Genomic DNA, 18137 nt, shown 5'->3' on the forward strand with positions numbered 1-18137 from the left:
CTGCCCCGGAGCCCAAGCCCCTTCCCAGGCGCCCGGGGTGTCGGGGACGCCGCGGTTCCAGACCCCGGGAGTCGCGGCGAGGTGCTGGTGCTCGCAGCGCCGGTGGTGGGCAGTCAGCCGCGCCCTGGGGTACCGGGAGCCGCAGGACGGGCGTCTTGGAAAAGTCCGCGGAGGGGATGCGACTGGGCCCGCAGGTGCCGTTCCCGACAGGCTTCTTTCCGGGAGGTTTTCAAACCCTCGGCAACAACCTCCCCTCCGTCGCCCCCGTTGGGCCCCAGCAACAGGCGGTGGCCCGTGTATCATTGGCCGGGCTGCGTGTCAGCGTGTTTTGATTGGCCGCTGCGCCTCCCGGCCCCGCTCCTGCGCTCGCTGCCGCCTCCATTTTGTCGGTAGAGGCAGGAGGAGGAGGTGGGTCCGGAACGGAGGTGGTCAGCAGCTGGTTCATCGGTGCTCGCGGGCCTTGTTCGTGGCGTGCCTCGTCTCTCCCTGGAAAGGGAGGGGGGCCTCGACGCAGAGCCGGAGCCGCCGCCGCTGTAGTCTCGAGCTCGAAGTCGGTGAGTGGCGGCGCCGCCGCGGGCGCGGCCATGTTGGCGGCCGCGCTTCCCATTGTTGGGGGAAGGAGGCGAGATCGGGAACCGGGGTGGGGCGCGCCGGGCTGCGGGCCGGGCTCGAGAAGGATGGCGCTAGTCGGAGGCCAGGCCTCGTGAGAAGAGCTGAACTTCCCGGACTCGCGTTGTGAATGACTCAAGGTCCAGGAACTCGTAATTTATTTAGGGCTGTTAAAGTAGTGTGGAAGGCTCTCTCAGATTTCTTTCGAAAAGAACAGGGTTTACTATGTTTGTTTACTTGGAGTAACAATGAAGTCTTGAAAGTTTAATGCTCGCTGTAGGGAGGCGTTTTTATATATTTAAGATGGGAAATTGGCTTAGGCTTTGAAATTAGGAAATTGTTAGGCTTTGAAAACTTTAAAATGGGGAGGAGTCGAGAGTTCATTAGTAAAGGAGGTACTCTGCATGACGTAGACATGTTAGGAGAGGCGGCTTTGAAAACCGATACGGAATGTGCCAAAAGACTGGAAAATACTCGTGGGACTTTAAAACATGGCCTCTTTAGAAAACTAATTTTAAACCACTTTTTTGACATGGCTGTAAAAGTTAGTGCTTCCCTAGTTTGACATTTTGGTCACATAATCCGTGAGACTCTGAAGGATCCCAAGAAAAATAATTGTTGCGGGACTTGCAAGACCCCTGTCATCAAATCCCCTAGTTCTTGGATCAAGGCTAATAAGAGTTCTTAGAGGATGACAGTTACAAGGTCAAAGAAAGCCATCTTCAGAGACATATCTTCGGCCTTCTAGTTCAGAGGTAGCCATTCTTAAGCTTTTTCTGTAGTAAATATAAACGATGACTTCCGTGTTTTTGAATTAAAATAATGAAGTAATCTACTTTCTAGCTGGACTTCTCTCAAACTTGTGTGCTGAGGAGACTCAGATGTTGGCCTCAGCTCCTAGGCTGAACTCAGCAGATCGGCCCATGAAAACTTCTGTATTGAGACAAAGGAAAGGATCCGTCAGAAAGCAACATCTATTATCCTGGGCTTGGCAGCAAGGAAGAGGACAGGTACTGGAAATCCTGCGATCTGCAAAGCAGACTGAAAGGTATAAAAAAGTGCATGTTGTAATACAGGGGCAAACATTTTATGGACTTATCTTAAACCAGTTATTATTTTTAAATAGATGGTTATTCAGATTTGTGGGTAATTTTTCTTAGGAACACAGTAAAAGCTGTGTATATATTGAAGTGAGAACATACAATGAAGTTAAAAGCAGCCGGATAGTATATTTTTGAGTCTTACCGAGATTTCTGGAGTTACAAATTGGACTTAACAGAAGCTTAACATTTTGAACTTACTGAGATTCACAGTGCTTTCTTTCCGTTCACTTACAGGTGACAAAGCTGAAGATGGGTGGTGGAGAGAGGTATAACATTCCAGCCCCTCAATCTAGAAATATTAGTAAGAACCAACAACAGCTTAGTAGACCGAAGACCAAGGACCAGAATTCCCAGATGAAGATTGTTCATAAGAAAAAAGAAAGGGGACATACGTATAACTCTTCAGCAGCTGCATGGCAGGCCATGCAAAATGGGGGGAAGAACAAAAATTTTCCAAATAATCAAAATTGGAGCTCTAGCTTATCAAGTCCTAGCTTACTTTTTAAGTCTCAAACTAACCAGAACTATGCTGGAGCCAAATTTAGTGAGCCACCGTCGCCAAGTGTTCTTCCTAAGCCACCAAGCCACTGGGTTCCTGTTTCCTTTAATCCTTCTGATAAGGAAATAATGACATTTCAACTTAAAACCTTACTTAAAGTACAGGTATAAAATAAAGTGCTAATTGTTTAAATTTAGTTCTATTTAAGGCAGGTGTCAGTTTCAGACCAAATTCACAATGGAATTAATCTGTGTAAAACTAAAATAATATAGAAAATATAAACTTGTTTCATGTGTGTGTACTATGATGTAATATTAGTATCAGTGCAACTTAAGTAAATTACTGATAATTGTACTTGGTATTAAGTGTTCTCAGTTGAAGGACTCTGAATGGTAAAGGAGTCAACTTCTGTTGCTTGTGGGAAAATACTAATTCAAGATTGTCATTCATGGATCAGTAGACTTGTTGAAAGCTAGTGAATCTGATCCTAAGCATCCAGTTAAGACATACAGGGATTGAAAACTAGTTGCATATTTGAAAGTTTATGCTACCAACCTATAATATGCTACCAACCTGATGCACTGCCAAAAAATGTGAATTTTTCTTAATAGTTGCATTTTAGTAAACTTAGTAGGGTGGTGAATGTGGATAGGGCACTGGGGGCTTTTTGGAATGAGAAAGTATACCCCAGCAACCCTATTTCTTACATGGAGTGTATAGATCTATGCCAGCAAATGCACCAAAACCATTTTCTATAGAAACAGTATTTGGTGGTCACAGAATAGCTTTCAAAATACATTTTTGTATTAAAAGCACTGCATAAGCTATTCTGACAGTGATCTGGCCTCAGATGATCCCTGCAAAGCTCGCTTAAAGTGGGGAGCTGTATAATGTGAAAGATCAAAGTACTTAGGAAACAAAGAGCCATGTAAATATATGTAATAAACTTGTAGCATATGTAAAGTTTTGTTGGCATTTATCCTATAAAAATAGAATTATTTTAGTATGAATTTGCTGAATGTAAGACATGGACTCTTTTATACTATGGCCTAATTTTTGAAGGTCCAAAATAATGTTTTTAAAGTTTGTCCTTGTGCTCAAGGCTCAGTGTATGTATGTATGTAATCTGGTCGTAAAAGTATATTTCAAAGTAAATCCTAGTGTAATAGGTTTTATGTAATTGAAAAGGTTTTAAGCTGCTAAAAACACTTCCTATTTTTAAGAGATGTGAAATGCAGTATGGGACTACTTTTTCTTTAAGCCCAAAGATTTAACTATAAAAGGGTCCCTCAAACCTTAGAAGACTCATTTTTTGAACAGTTTTGGCACCCTATATAACAGAGTGTAGTTTATGTATGATGCCAGCTAGTTTTCTTTTTGGTCACCAGTAAAGTACAACCTAGGGGATCACTTATGCAAAAGATGCAATTTCCTGCATAATACCTTGATAACATGTTTTGCCTACCTTAAAGATAAATGCTGCAACTAACCCAATAGTAAGTAAGTGTGTTTGTGGGGGCGTCAGTTTAAAATTTGATTGTAAGAGCCCTATTTTCTAATTTAGCAGTTTTCATTATTCCTAAGTAAAATGGCTAAGTTGTATTTGTCCAAATTCAACTATTGCCCAAGTTAAATGATGTCCTAAAGACGTTTATATGGTACTGAATATGACATGAATTTGAAGCATGAAATTAAACTGTTTTCTCCCCAGTGGCTTGTTTTTATTTTATAGAAGATTGTTGTGACTGCCTAATTTTTTCTTAAAATGCATTTAATTAACCCCACTGAAATACGATAGGACTTTTGGTTTTAAGAGGCAACCAATTTACTGATTGATGAAGACATTTGGTTAGTTCAGCTATATGATTGAAGCAACTACTTGTGACCCCCTTATTTACCACTTTTGAGTAAAGCAGATGTAATTATTCTCTCCCCTTTTTCTCTACATTTTAAGGTGATTTGGGTTTACAAGAAAAATTACCAAATTCTGTAAAAAGGAACACTAAAAACTTTTTAAGTTACACACTAGTAGGGCAAGGCTTGTATTCTCATGCAAACTAGGAAAAATTTAGAGGAAGTCAATGTCTGATATTTATATTCCCAGTGTAATTTCTGTGAAATGATGTTAGGGGTTGCCAAATTCTTTACTGGAATTTTACTAGATTGAACAAGTTCTCAGCCCAGGCATCTGTTTTTGATCTGTGCATTTAAATACAGCATATATTAGGTTTTTGGCTTGGGAACTGACCTAAGTGCTCAGAGAATTGGCAGTGGTAATACAAAAGGCTTTTAACTATAAACAATTTTAATAGCCAAGGGTAACATGTAGGTTAATGGTTGTAGCAACAGCTCATACCTTAGAAGGTACAAATAAAGCTGTGGTTGGTCTATAGGGACATTCTCTCTCAAATCATATTGGGAGAACGCAGGTTGCTACAGAGAACCACTCAATCTATGCAGTAGGGCTGACGTTGGCCATAATGTGAGCCTTAAAAGTTGATTAAATTTGTCCTTTTTGATAGTGTATAAAATGGAATGAGTCCATAACCTATCCTTGCACTTAAATTCTAGTGTTCTCTGATTCCCAAAAGCAAGCACAAGGTGGAAAAAAACCGAAGGCTTTTGGGTAAGTTTTCTGTTTCTTTAATTGCATTCTCACAGGCAGTTTGTAAAACAAGCACATCTCTAAAACCTTACACATGAGAAGAGCCTACCCAATCAGAAATCTTAAGGCAGAGCTGAATTACTGAAACAAAACGAAAATACCAGAGACGTTTATTTCACTGTCTAGCATTCAAAGGTGTCATCTACAAAAAAAGACAAAAGGCCTTTTATTTCTTTACAAACTACTCTGTCAATTATCAATAAAACATGTACATGCCTTGCTTTTTATTCCAAATAAGAATCCCAACTTTAATTACAGGGATGAAACAACTGCTAGGAATACACACAAACCCAGCATAATAAACATAAGCAACACCCTTGGAGGACAGGGCCAAGGCAACTTTTCCTCAGCAACTAGCTTTGCTTTATAGATTTCAATAGTTCAAGACAAATAGGTTGCATACATCATGTATCAATGAGAACAGTTTACTCCTGGGATTTTTTGATAGACCTGTTAGTAGACCACTACTGGATTACTCTGGGCTACCACTACGCTGTCTCAAGTCACAGCCTCACCATTTAAAAATATCTCAGGATTTTTGTAAATGAGAATATGGCCAGAATACAACACAGGTTGAAAACTGGGAAAGCCAAGCTGGAAAGAGTCTGAGTCACAACAGCTGTGTGAGAACTTGGATTAGTAACAAAAGGTTTTTGTAATTGAATCTATTTTTACAAATTGATTTACTCTTCCCTCTAAGTGAACTCTAGATAGCGTCAAAAACTCCCCTATTAAAAAAAAAGCAACCAGTAATATAGATGAACCAAATGAAGAACCATGGACTCTAGGATCTGCCACTTACTGTGTGATCTTGGGAAAATTTGAAAAAAATGAAAACAGGCAAGAATATCTGTTCTATATATCCCTTAGTTATGTTATGTTCTATATTTCAAATCTTTATAAAGGCTTAAACACTTCTGTATTTTTAAATGAGTATGCTTAAATTAGAAGTTTTATATATAAGGCAGAAATAAGACAAAAATATGTGATGGAATCAATGTACAGGTAAACGCTTTATAACCTGATGAACTAAGGAATCCAAAACATTTTGTGATACTATAAAAGTTATTTATTCACTATACACAGAACATGTCCCCTATAAAATGTACATGTAAATCACTAAAAAGTATAACTTGGTGAACATTTTCTCAATTACAGAACATACTAAATCAGTTGGGATAACAAGCTGTCTGCCTCAAAAGAATCTAATTATAGCACCCAGAGTCTCCTTTATATCTAACACAAAGTTAAATGCTTATTTTGGGGATTACTTCCTAGTATGTGTTTGAGGAGGCAGAATTAACAATTTAATATAACTAGTATATTACAGCCACTGCACAATAAATCATTTATTACAGATTTAAACAAGTCATTTTTTCATTGTACTGAGATGCAAACAAATACTGGATACGTTTAAATGGCAGATAACCACAAAATTATCTTTGATATGGTGTATTGGGCTTTATAATCACATTATATGAACGGTGTAAAATAGTTACGAATAATACACCTCTAACAAAACGAGGCCATACTGTAATGATTCACTAGATTGTGCTCAGTAGACATTAATTAAGTGAATTTTATCTAATTTTCTCCCCAATTTACCCAGTCCAATTTTGCCCATAGTTAAGGGCTTAGTAAATGTTTGCTACTGACCAGGAAAGAGGTGAGAAGAGATGGACCCTCTTACTGGATGTCAAGTATTATAATTGGAATTTACCTGGGAAAGTGTTAAGGAAGATGTAAACTGCACAAGGCATACAATAAACTCAGATGCCAACAAAGCAAACCATTAAGCAGAAAACACTGGCACTGTAATAAACAAAGGGAAGATTTGCCAATAGCAAAATGGAACCAACTTTTAAGAGATATCAAGAAAAAGTTTATACTGGACCATACCTTTTCTCACCCAATTCAGTTTGAGACAGACCAATAGAGGCACTGTAAGACTATGGCTGTCTTCCTTGATATTCAGACATCCTAGTTTCCAATGATTTATTATGGACCTGTTACCCATGAATCAATATAAATCTATTCAGATTTAGGGATTAGTTTCCACAAGTACAAAGTTGAATTTCCTTTTATTTGTCCTAAAATGCTTACTTTCAAACTTGAAGGGACTTCAATTATTCCATGTAGTTTCGATAACATTCTTTTATCTTTTCAGACCAGAGTCAAAATATTCGTACAGTATTCATACTGCAGCACCTTCCACCCACCCTTTGGTCGCTTGAACTGCCCTTCTTTGGTTCTTTTTCCGCTTTCTCAGATCTTTCTTGAAGTGTAGTAAGCAGAACTGTACTGGGTATTCCAGCTGCAGTTTGGTCTTAAATAAAAGAAGGATGTTTGTCAGTTTGGTTTTCTTTATTCTTCTCTGTGGTATACAGGATTTTGTTAGTTGAACTGGATGCAGCTTACTGGGCCAAATTTTCAAGAGAATAGTACAATAGTTCCCAGGTCTTTTCCCTGGGTTGTAACTTAACAGCTCATATTCTATGTAGAACCTTCCCTTTCTCACTGAAGCATTATCTGTCATTTTTCTTCTTGCTTACTTGGCTTCAAAAAAAAAAAAAATGCAGAGAGATCTTAATTAACAGTTAGAGGTGAAGTGTCAGCCCTTGAATCTTGATATGATCTACCTGAATATTGAGCACAGTGCCAGACACACAGTAGGTACTCAATTGTGGAACTCAACGATGTACCCAAAATTAAAGCACTATGTAAGGATCCTCATCAAGTATCAGCAGGATCCTAACTATCATGGGTTCAATTATAATATAGTTAGATCTTTTGAAGCTCTGTTAGGCATGTCACTTTACAAATAACATGTAAGGTTCTCAAGAAAATAGTCTGAATCTAGAAATAAGTGACACAAGTAAACAATGAAAAACATCAGGTCTTCTAATCCTACAGAGACTGAGAACAATTTTGATGGGCTATCTCAATCTATTCCTCTCAAACTATAGCCCATAAAAAAGAAATCATCTATGGACCAAGCCCAGGCTCATATAGTGGATGGGCCTTTCACAGCTTTTTCTTTGTGCCTCAATTTCTTTATCTGTCATGTGGGGATAATAAATCTTTCTCACAAGGTTTTATGAAGAGCGAGTTAACACAATGCTTTTAGAACAGGGTCTGGCACATCATAAACAGTAAGTATTGGCTATAATTGTTATTATTAAGTACCTAGGATCCTAACCACAGAACACCTAAACCAGTTTCCTAAAGTGGTTATCACTTAACTGCTCACCAACATTCAATGCAAAAATATTTAAAATCATGCCATAAACTAAGACCCAAAGGATCTAGTTTAGGACAGGGAAGAGCAGAATTACTCATCCATCCAATAATGAAAATATAAATTTACAATTAACTGACTCAAATTTCATTTCAATACGTATCTTAACACTGCCAATATCTTCTACGTTATTTAACCCAAGTGGCTTCATAAGCAATCATGAAACAACTTTGACTTTACATAAGGAATTTTAAAGTACTATGTAAATAGGTATACTTTTCTGTCAAGTTCTACCACTTCCAAAGTAAGAGTTAGTTGTGCCTAGTGCAACACTGATTAAAAATATACCTACATCTACAAAGGACTATTCCCATTGTTATTTTAGAATCTCATTCAAAACTATAATAATTCCAGTTAATCATTATTTCCTTCATTTTGTTTTTATTATAGCATGTTTGCTTAATTTACAGCAAGCAGAAAATAAGCTGGGTCTTGTTTTGATCCAAACATTGATGTTTTAAAGGTTGTACACAATATTTGTTAAAAAGAACATATAAAAATACCTTTTTAGAAGCTTCTATAAGAAAGGAAATACAAAGTTTAACCCCACAACTTTCCTCTTTACTAGAACTGCAAACTACTGCTACAGTTTTAAATAGACTTTTTGTTTAAACTATACATCCAGGAAAATCTAAAAAATTAAAGAAACGTGCATATAAATGATTGCATAGCAGAACATGAACATTAACTGCAAACAGTAAAGAAATGAAAGTTAGAAATACTATTAAATATACAAAGGTTCTAGAATCAATCCTTAAACACATTCCACAAACAGTATTTAAAAACCATCTTTTGTTCTTTACAGGAAAGGCCTAGATTACTAAAACCAAAACTGAAAGTAATCCTCTAAAAGGAATTGTTTCTCTACAATGTTTCTTACTTATTTATACCTGTAAGCAAGCAATCTTAAATTTTCTTAAAGATGCTAGCTTTTAGTCTGAAATGAGACTGGACATGTCAAGTCACCTTCATCATCTCCCAAAAGCTCTCTCAGAAAAAGGCTATAAGTTATAAATGGTTAGGGTTTTGTTCTCTCATTTTTAGTCAGGTACTGCCAGGTACTAGTGATAACCAAAAACTCAAGAGATCTGACTCTCACTCAAAATCAATTTTTTCCAAAATTATTTTAAATTTCATGGCACCACAGAATCACCTAGAATGGGAGTGTTATCTTTCAACTTGCCTCAGATTAAATAAACTGAAGTGTGAAGAACAAGCCTCCTTCATAAGAGGTAGGCAAATTTTGATGCAAATGCACATCAGAAGTGTTATTAGCATCAAAATTCAGTTCTTTTACACTGTGCACAAACAAAACCTACTTTGAAACAATTGACTTGCTTTTAACAGCGGTAAGAAAACTATGCACTATTATGGTTAACAGTACTCCTTAAAGTTTAAAAATAACTACATAAGAGCATTCTTTTCTCCTCAAAATTATTTCTTGATGTCTGTATGTTCCAAATCTTCAAAGAAACCAGAAAAAAGCAGTGAAGGCTCCATGTTTCATGAGAAACTCAATCTCCCTGAAAATGCTACTTTCTTAACCCAGCTGGCATCATTCCCAGCAACAATGGGGTTAACAAAAGAACTATATCACACCGTGTCATAAATTAACTATTATCATGGGCCTAGACATCTTAACAAGACAAAAAGGTCCACCCTGACCCTAAATGTGTCTGATCAGTGTTGTACTGTGGCTGCAACTTCACTTTTGTATCATTCTATCTTAGCAAGCTACATTTCTAGGTTAACAAGTTCTACCAAATATGGATATGAAAGTTTATTTTAATAAGACAATGTTGCAAATTATGGTCAACCAACATCTTTTCACCAATACTTCAAGCATAAAAAAATGAGAATCTTTACAAAAATATACAGAGACACTACAAATTGGTAGCTGCCCATAACATTAAACAAACTGGACTCTTAAGAGTGGCTTCTCAACAGCATATCATTTTAATTATAACCATTGCCCGGTACAGGGAAAACTGACAAGTGTTTTTTTAAGCATCATTGCAACATTGTATTCCTGATAATTTAAGTAAAACAAACTATGAGTAAATGAATGATACATGCCTAAAAATATCATGGTTTATACTATCAGTGGCCACTGGACTTAGGACTAGTCCAAGACCTTGATCTAGATTTTGACCTAGACCTAGACTGTGATCTTGACTGAGATTTGGATCTAGGTGGTTCTTTTTTCCTTGATTCCTTTTCATATCTTGAGCCAGACTTATAATGTGTTTTGGAATCTGTTTTAGAGGTGCCTCTAGTTTTGGTGTGAGAAGCAGACCTAGAACGTGATTTAGCCTTCATTTCTTTCTTGGGCTGGGACTTGGACCGTGATCTTGAATTGGATTTAGATCTTGAAAAAGATCGATTTCGGTGTTTGAATCTTTCAAAACAGAGGAGAGATACAATTAGAGTAAAAATTAGATTCTATATTAATCAAATTTGTTATTTTTAGAGCAAAAGTTCACTCTGAAATTGAAAAAATGTATAAGTCTTTTGCAAAGCAAAGTTATTTACCTATCATTGTCGGAATGGCTTCTGCTACGCCGCGGTCTTCCAGTCGGTCTACTGCTAAAAAGTACATCAAAAAAAGCAAACAGTGACAAATGTCTATTTACAGTCTTTTAAAGTTTCAATTAAAAGAACTGAACCATAAAACTTTTTAAACGATGCACTGAAATACTTCTAGTCTCAATGAAGTATACACTGTATACAATTAAAAGTATACAAGAAGGTAAAAAAAAAATTCAATGCTAACAAACATAAATCTTTTCTGGCAGATCACTGTGCTGCATATTGCACTTACTTTCTAGGACTGTAAGATCTTCTGTAGTTGTAATCAAAGGACCGGCTTCTTGATCTCCTTCTTTCATAACTTCGGCTTCTAGAACGTCTGTATCTGTCATAATCATCATAGCGTGAAGAACTGTACACATTCCTCCCTTCTTTGGCTTTCATTTGATTTGGAGCTATTAAATACACAATATAGAAATATTTAGAAACATTAAAACTTATTAATTCAGTCCTCAAATTACAGAAAATTTCCTGCATCCCCTTTCCTTACATCCCCAATCTTTGTCAAGGTTAATTATGAATTTTAATCTTGAAAAATTATTTATTTTTAAGGAAGTCTACTAGAAGTGTTTTGTATTAACAATGATACTTTAATCTTTCCAACTATTTCTTCCCCCAAAGACCTCTCACCATCTACCTTGTGTCCAAAAACATGCCAAGTACATAATAAACATTAGGAAAATATACCCTAAAAGCATTTTTTAAGATTCCAAATGAGCTATGACTTCTGAACTACATGCTAATTTGGATTATCCCACCAGTTTCCATTAGAAACAGCAATAAAATACCTATTGGTGGCCTATGAACAATGTGTAGTGTTAAAATGCAGTAATACATAGTTCTGAGAGACTATTAAGACAAGCAGAAGTGAGCTAACACTGAATGCCTTAGACACACCCACACCCCTAAAAATTACTAAAGTGTTATTCAGTTCTACAATGCAAATATTCTGCATACATGTGTATAAACATAGTGAATATCCAGGAACCCATTACCCAACTAAAAACCAACAGCTGGTGTCTACCTAAGAGCTACCCCTCTTTTCAGCAGCTATTTCTCAATCTGCCTCAAGTAACATGGCTGAGCCAGAATCCAAACTCAGGCCCACTGACTCCACAGACTGTATTCCTGCTTCATTGTAATACCTGTGTAACAAAAACTGAGTACTAATACAAAAAAATCTATACTAAGTTCGATCTTTATAGCCTTCCCCAGTCTATCCATTTCCATTGCTTTGCACCCATATAATTGGCCAATAACATCCTGAAGATCTTTATGAGACAGAAATGGCTCAAGAGACCCGAAACTTTCCAAATTTTATCCCTTCCAATTAAACATACCACAACTTAAGAGTACTGATCTAGCTTCTGAAGAGTCCAAACATATTTCAGGCATTCTGAGCTGCATATCCTACCTTATGTCTACCCTGGAACTTTGCAAAGTATTCAAGATACTCTATCTTCTCAAAACCTTTTTGGGTTTTTAACAGATAGACAAATTAAACAAATATTTACAAGAAGAAAACATAAAACACTGTCTAAAAATGATGTATTATACTTATATTAGGCATAAGGGTACTTACTCTTCCGATCCCCCTGTGCAAACTGTATTTCAATTTGGCGTCCACAGATCCATTTTCTGTCCAAATTATGTAAAGCATCTTCGGCATCACGAACATCCTCAAATGTGCTAAATGTTAAGGGGCTTGGGAAGTTTTGCAAACTTTGATAATGGAAGTTCAGTTGCTAAGTCTGGAACAATTCACAATCTCTTGATATTATTCTAGAAAAGCAGCCAGCCTCACTTACTAGTTGGCTGATTAAGCTATGAACACTTCACAGCATTAAATCACTTGTGACTTCTTACTGCACACATCTGAAAACACATGTGACTACACATTGTAAAGTCACTGAAATAGGATGTTATAGCTAAACTACCAAGTAATCCTATCAAAAAATTAGTTTCCTGAGTTTTAAGAATTTTACAAAGACAAAAAAAGTCAGTTATGTTGTATGCTGAAACAAAAATTTCTTAAAATAAAACCAAAACTGTTGTTTCAAAGGAAATTCATATTTTTATTTCAAAGGAAAAAAAGTGCCAATAGTTCTTGTGTAAGCAAGCAGAATATACCTTACCTTCCAAGAGTGAATTAATTAACCTCAAATTTATTGCTTTCTCAGACATACCTAACACTAGAAAGATAATTATTTATTGTAGCTGTCTTTCTGATACTGTAAGCTAGCCAATTGTGGAGAGCAAGACAAAATCAAGCAATACTTAAGACATCACTATACCAAAAGCACATTATACTTAGGCAGACCGTAAAAGCATGCTGTCAAGAAAAAAAAAAAAAGAACATTTCTAAAGTTGCTGGACTAGAGAGCCCTTTCCAATATACTAAACATACAGTTTCCTGTAAGGAAGTGGGCTTGGAGCTGGTTTTCAACTGGAGAATGTCAAGGTAATATTTATAAGCTTGAAAAAGGAACTGCTGGTATCATCTTTGATCCTCCCCCACTTATGTCAGCAACCATGAGAACTCTTGGCTTTTATGATGTTGTTATGTCCAAATTTAGCTCCTTTCCTAAACCACCATTCTAACGCAAACGAAGCACACACTCAGAGCAGTGCTTGATATAAAAGCTTTGGAAAGGGAGCTAAGTTAGGTTTGGGTACGGATTTTCATTCTATTCTAAAAATCACTAACTTGTCCATTTCTATTTCCTAAATTTGAGAATACAGATCTTGAGAGCTGCTTAACACACACCTCTTCTTCAGTGACATACTGCCTACTACTACCTTTTAAGACTGATAGGAATATTCTTTTATTCCAGAGACTAAATGTCTCCCTCATTAGATTTCCTGTTTTTTGTTCTGAAAGGAATTAATGGACCACAGCAGGTTCCCAGCCCTCTCTTTCTCGTGCTACTACGGATAGGTTAATGAAGGAGAGCTTCCCAAGCCCTAAATCATGAGGCTTTCAACATGAAAAGGCAAAGGTTGATGGGGAGTTTAGAACCTTGAATACTGTAACTGAACACCCCTCACGGTTAATGCAGTTACACTCAAAAATAAAAGAACATTCACTTAATGCACACACTACTTTGTGACTTGAAGAGATAATGTAACAACTTTTAAAAGGATTTATTTAGATCAAGAATTATAAAATTAATGAGAGCAAATCCTATGAGACTAAGGTCAAAAACAGAATTCTGAGCTAGATGAATCACGGCAAGGTTCTACTTTACTGTTAAGAAAGAGAAGGCTAATTGGGAACAGGACCAGGCAGAAGAGAGTGCCACAGCAGGGGCAGCCAAATATCACTCTGATGCCAATTACGGAGAAATCTGTACTCAGGGTCTCTGCAATATCCTGACACCTATTTCTTTTTAACTATTTTAAGACCACACACAAAAAACTGTCTATAAAAAATATGTAATTTTCTTTTAGCTTCTGAGATGTAACTCTTCTGTCTCAAGTATCACATACTGGAGTCAAACAACTGCTGATCCTGGTTGCTAGACCACCCAAACCGGGTAAAATCATATTAACATTTTAAGTAGACTTTATCACTACCATTTTTTAAAAAACCAAGCCAAATACAGCTTTTATCCTCTCTGTAACGGAGCTTTGCAACCAATTCCAACTGTCCTTGATCACTGGCTCTACAGTAGAAGCTTTCAGCATTTCCCCATAGGACTCTGCTAAATTTCAAGAGATCCAGTGAATTTAAGCAGCAACAATTTTTCCTGGCATTAGGTTCACAGCCCAAACCTTTGTTGTTGCAGGGAGGTGATGGATCTCATTAGAGGAAGAAGTAATGTCACCTGAAACTCTGGGTCAGGGAACGATTTCCCACAGATCCTGATTAGGTATCCATACCAGGAATGAGGCCTTCTGAAATCCATTCAAGGCCACTGATCATACGTGCTAAAACAGTGCAGGAACAGCAGGCTTCACGGAGCTAAGCTTCAGAAGTTAGGAGTATGTGTGCCCCCAGCGGCTACTTTAAAATCTATGAACAGGTAGTAAGTATCTAGTGAATCTGAGCTTACAAGACCACCAGAGCTATTTCTAAATAGTCCCCAGTGCATGCACCTGTCTCTCCTTTAGGCATGGCTCTGTAGAGGTGGCTTGACCCCAGAACCTCATGCTAATCCAAAGAGCACTGCCCGCTACCCTAAGGCACCTGACCACCTGGCACCCGGTCCAAAACAAAAACTATTCTGAGTTTAAACTTAACATTACATCCCAGTACACTTTAACTTGACAAGCTAAGAGTGCATTTATACAAGACCACAATCACATCAAAGGCCCACATAAACCAAGTTATAGGTTTTGTCACTAGACCAAACCAGAGTAATTTTGAAAATTAACTGCTTACAGAACATTAAAAAAAAAAAAAGAGGAAAATAGATATTCTGTAGGATACATCAGGTATGACTCCTTTAATCTTGGCCATCATTCAACTTCATCTTGACCTTTAATGCTTTAAGTGCTTGTCAGAAGGACTTGTCATGAGATGCTTGGCCAAATATGACAGATGGCTTTATCTTTAACTTTGAAAAACAACCTTTTCCCCCTTTTGTAGATAAAAGCGAGGCTTTGTCTCCCATTAGGCTTGTCCTTCTTCCAGCTTTGCTTTATTTTTTCTTTTCCCAAACTCTCCCTTTTCTCTTCAAGCCTGATCCTTAAGAGGTCTTTGGCTTGTCTACTTGCCTTAAGTGTTGAACTCTACTCTAAAGGTTCTTTCATGCTTTCTCTTTGGGGTCGCCATAACTGTACAGCTTTACATTCTCTGAGGTAACAACAGAGGACAGCAAATTAGGGGACAATATTAAAGAAGTTTACCTCATTGTTATACAATTTGTTTTTGAGCGATTCAGTTAACAAACAAGAATACCAAACTTTAATTGCTAAGCACAAGAACATATTAACTTTCTGACTTACATTAAAGGTGGAAGCAACCAGAATATATTCAAATTTCAATCACATTATTATAATCATTGATTTGAGATTCGGCAGCATGAATGGGAATTTAAATATATTTTTTTTTTTTTTACCATTTTTGGATTAACTTTAAGAAATAGTAAGAATAATGTGTGAGAATTTCCAAAAATTTGAAGATGTAAAACATTTATTAGAAGACAAAAATAAACTACTTTTTAGATGTTACCTCTTACATAAACTTGAATTTCAAACTTCAACACCCCTCACTAATCAGCCATCTGAAGAAAGGATATTGAACATAAGCAAATCCTCTTGGACGGCGAGTGTAGAAATCAAGTGGAACATACACATCAACTATAGGACCATAACGACCAAATTCACGTCGTAAATCTTCAGACCTAAAACATCATAAAAAGACCCGCAATCTTTATGTCCACTCTTTTAAAAGGGTTCCTTTATAAGAAATAGCTATCTTTCATGTAACATCTCAATTAAGGAAAGGGACTGTGCTGTGTTCCCGAGGTGACCTGAAACACCTAAGATTCCTAAGTCTCAAGAACCAACTTTAAGAACACACAAAAACCTACAGGCACTGTATCTTTTTGAAAAAGGAACCCTAGGATCCAATATTTTATATATCAGGCAGTTTATAGTAAAATCTATTCGTAATTTACATCAACAACAGGAAAACATACACATGTTAAACCGATCACAATTTATCTTTATAAAAATTTTTATCCACATCCTTCATTTTTTAATAACAGCCATCAGGTTGTAAAAGTATTGCTGTGGGCCTTCTACAGTATCAAATCAACTTTAGTACTCTGCAGTACACCAAGCACTTCTTAATTTTAGCAACAGGGTTAGACGCTTAATAGTAAGTAGATACGATTTGAAATATTAAAGTCACAAATATATGTATTCTTAATGTCAAAACGACAAAGTGGAAAATTTTCTAGAAGCTGGAATAATTACTACTGCTTACTTTCCTACTTAATTAAAGTTTAGGATAGAAATACGTAAATCACACAAGGCTACCAAATCTTTTTTTTGGTACAGTAATAATTTGCGAAATGGAAAAAAACTCATCTTGTGATAAAATCTCTTCCAAAAACTTCTGATAGCAAGTTCAAACAATTAAAGGAATCGGTGAGAACAAAAGCATGGTCTAGGATTAACCCAATTTAGTTACCAACGTCCTCAAACCAGAGACTAAACCCGCTTTCTCTGATGAGTACTTCCGGGAGATGATTAAGAACTAGTTGGTACCATTTAACTGGAATAATTTTTTTCCCCCGAATTTCAACATTCCCTTTCTCCAAACATCGCCAGCATATTAAAAATCACAAATACCAACAACAAAAATAGGGTAGCAAATGCTTCGCCACACGCACCCCACCCCCCGATCCCGTTATTTCACTGCAATATTTTTTAAACTAAAAAAAATAAATCGATAAATCTCTGGGCTGAGAGGGTGTGCACCCCAAAGAACGTGGCTTCAAATCCATGCGGGGGCCGCGGCGGGGACGGGACGCACGGAAAGGAAGCAGGAGGCAGGGCCCCGACCCGCGGAGGGGGAGGGGAACCCAGAGCCCCGCCACGCGGCCCGCGCTCCCCGCGGCAGCCTGAGGAGACCAGGGCGCTGCCTGCGCTCCCATGTGGCGGTTGAGTCGGCTCAGCGGCCTAGTCCAGGCCCGAAAGCGAGCGCGGGACCCGCCATCTTCGCCCTTTCCCTCCCGAGGCCCAACGAGCCGCACGGGTCCTCCCAGCGCCTGCGGCCTCCTCCCCGCGTAGGCCGCAGTACCTCTCCCGAACATACCTGGTGTCGTCGGCCACATTCCTTACGAACAGAGATGTATTGGGGGGGCGCAGGTAGCGAGACATGACGGCGGCGTGAGTCTCTGCAGAAGCACTAACGGCTCACCAAACCGTCCACAGCTCCGGCGGCGGGTCCTCAGGCACACACTGCCAGAGAGCTCCGCTACAGCAACCACCTCTTCTCGCGAGACTTCACTCCCGCTTCCACCGCTCCCCGCCCCCACTACCTGGGCGCCACGCCGGGACTGCCAACGGTTCCTTCCCGCGAGATCCCCCCCCCCGTGGGCCTGCGCATGCGGGCGGCGGTACGTGGGGCAGCCTCAGAAGCCTTTCATTGGCTTTTCGTGCTGCCGCTTCCCCTCCCCCCGAGCCCGCTCTTTTTTTATTTTGTGCTTTATTTTCCCGCCCTTAACGGCCGTTCTCTGCTTTTCCCTCTTCTCTCTCGAGTCCGGAAGCAGGTGGTTTAACCCCTACACCAAACCTTAGAGTTTTTACTAACTGGACGTAGTTTTAAACATTGTAATTCGGAGCGACCGCCTATGATTTCTTGTCTGGTCCAAGTTATGCTCTGGCTGTTATTAGATCACCGACCAGCAAGAGAAGAAT

General features: G+C 38.2%; 2 protein-coding genes across 10 annotated transcripts; one reads left to right on the forward strand and one right to left on the reverse strand.

The window, feature by feature from the left end:
• The first annotated feature begins 361 nt into the window (after window positions 1-361).
• Window positions 362-3921, forward strand: PNRC2 (proline rich nuclear receptor coactivator 2). The gene is made up of 3 exons (XM_017672384.3): window positions 362-554; window positions 1453-1657; window positions 1947-3921. The coding sequence occupies exon 3, from the start codon at window positions 1962-1964 to the stop codon at window positions 2379-2381; it is 420 nt and encodes a 139-aa protein (XP_017527873.1). The 5' UTR covers window positions 362-554; window positions 1453-1657; window positions 1947-1961; the 3' UTR covers window positions 2382-3921.
• A 1033-nt stretch (window positions 3922-4954) lies between these two features.
• SRSF10 (serine and arginine rich splicing factor 10) lies at window positions 4955-17736 on the reverse strand. 9 transcript variants are annotated; one of them, XM_073233405.1, is made up of 7 exons: window positions 17533-17736; window positions 16005-16111; window positions 12346-12447; window positions 10996-11158; window positions 10707-10760; window positions 10471-10572; window positions 4955-7202 (listed from the first exon to the last, which is right to left on the reverse strand). In XM_073233405.1, the coding sequence occupies exons 1-7, from the start codon at window positions 17595-17597 to the stop codon at window positions 7142-7144; spliced, it is 654 nt and encodes a 217-aa protein (XP_073089506.1). In that variant the 5' UTR covers window positions 17598-17736; the 3' UTR covers window positions 4955-7141. The 9 variants fall into 9 exon arrangements, with proteins under 9 accessions (XP_073089506.1, XP_073089502.1, XP_073089504.1 ...); XM_073233401.1 differs by lacking the exon at window positions 10471-10572 and having other exon boundaries at window positions 10707-10757; XM_073233403.1 differs by lacking the exon at window positions 10471-10572 and having other exon boundaries at window positions 4955-7432; window positions 10707-10757.
• Between the last annotated feature and the right edge of the window lie 401 nt (window positions 17737-18137).

Source organism: Manis javanica, chromosome 4, assembly GCF_040802235.1.
Source record: "Manis javanica isolate MJ-LG chromosome 4, MJ_LKY, whole genome shotgun sequence".
In the NCBI taxonomy this organism is placed as follows: domain Eukaryota; kingdom Metazoa; phylum Chordata; class Mammalia; order Pholidota; family Manidae; genus Manis; species Manis javanica.

Excerpts from the sequence above, each read along its gene's own strand:
- PNRC2 (XM_017672384.3), top strand. The coding sequence starts at position 1,962 with ATGGGTGGTGGAGAGAGGTATAACATTCCAGCCCCTCAATCTAGAAAT.
- SRSF10 (XM_073233397.1), bottom strand. The coding sequence starts at position 17,597 with ATGTCTCGCTACCTGCGCCCCCCCAATACATCTCTGTTCGTAAGGAAT. Across the intron at positions 11,159-12,345 it reads TGCACAGGGGGATCGGAAGA|CTCCAAATCAAATGAAAGCC; the intron begins GTAAGTACCCTT and ends TGTATTTAATAG. Across the intron at positions 10,761-10,995 it reads AGATCTTACAGTCCTAGAAA|CAGTAGACCGACTGGAAGAC; the intron begins GTAAGTGCAATA and ends TGTACTTTTTAG.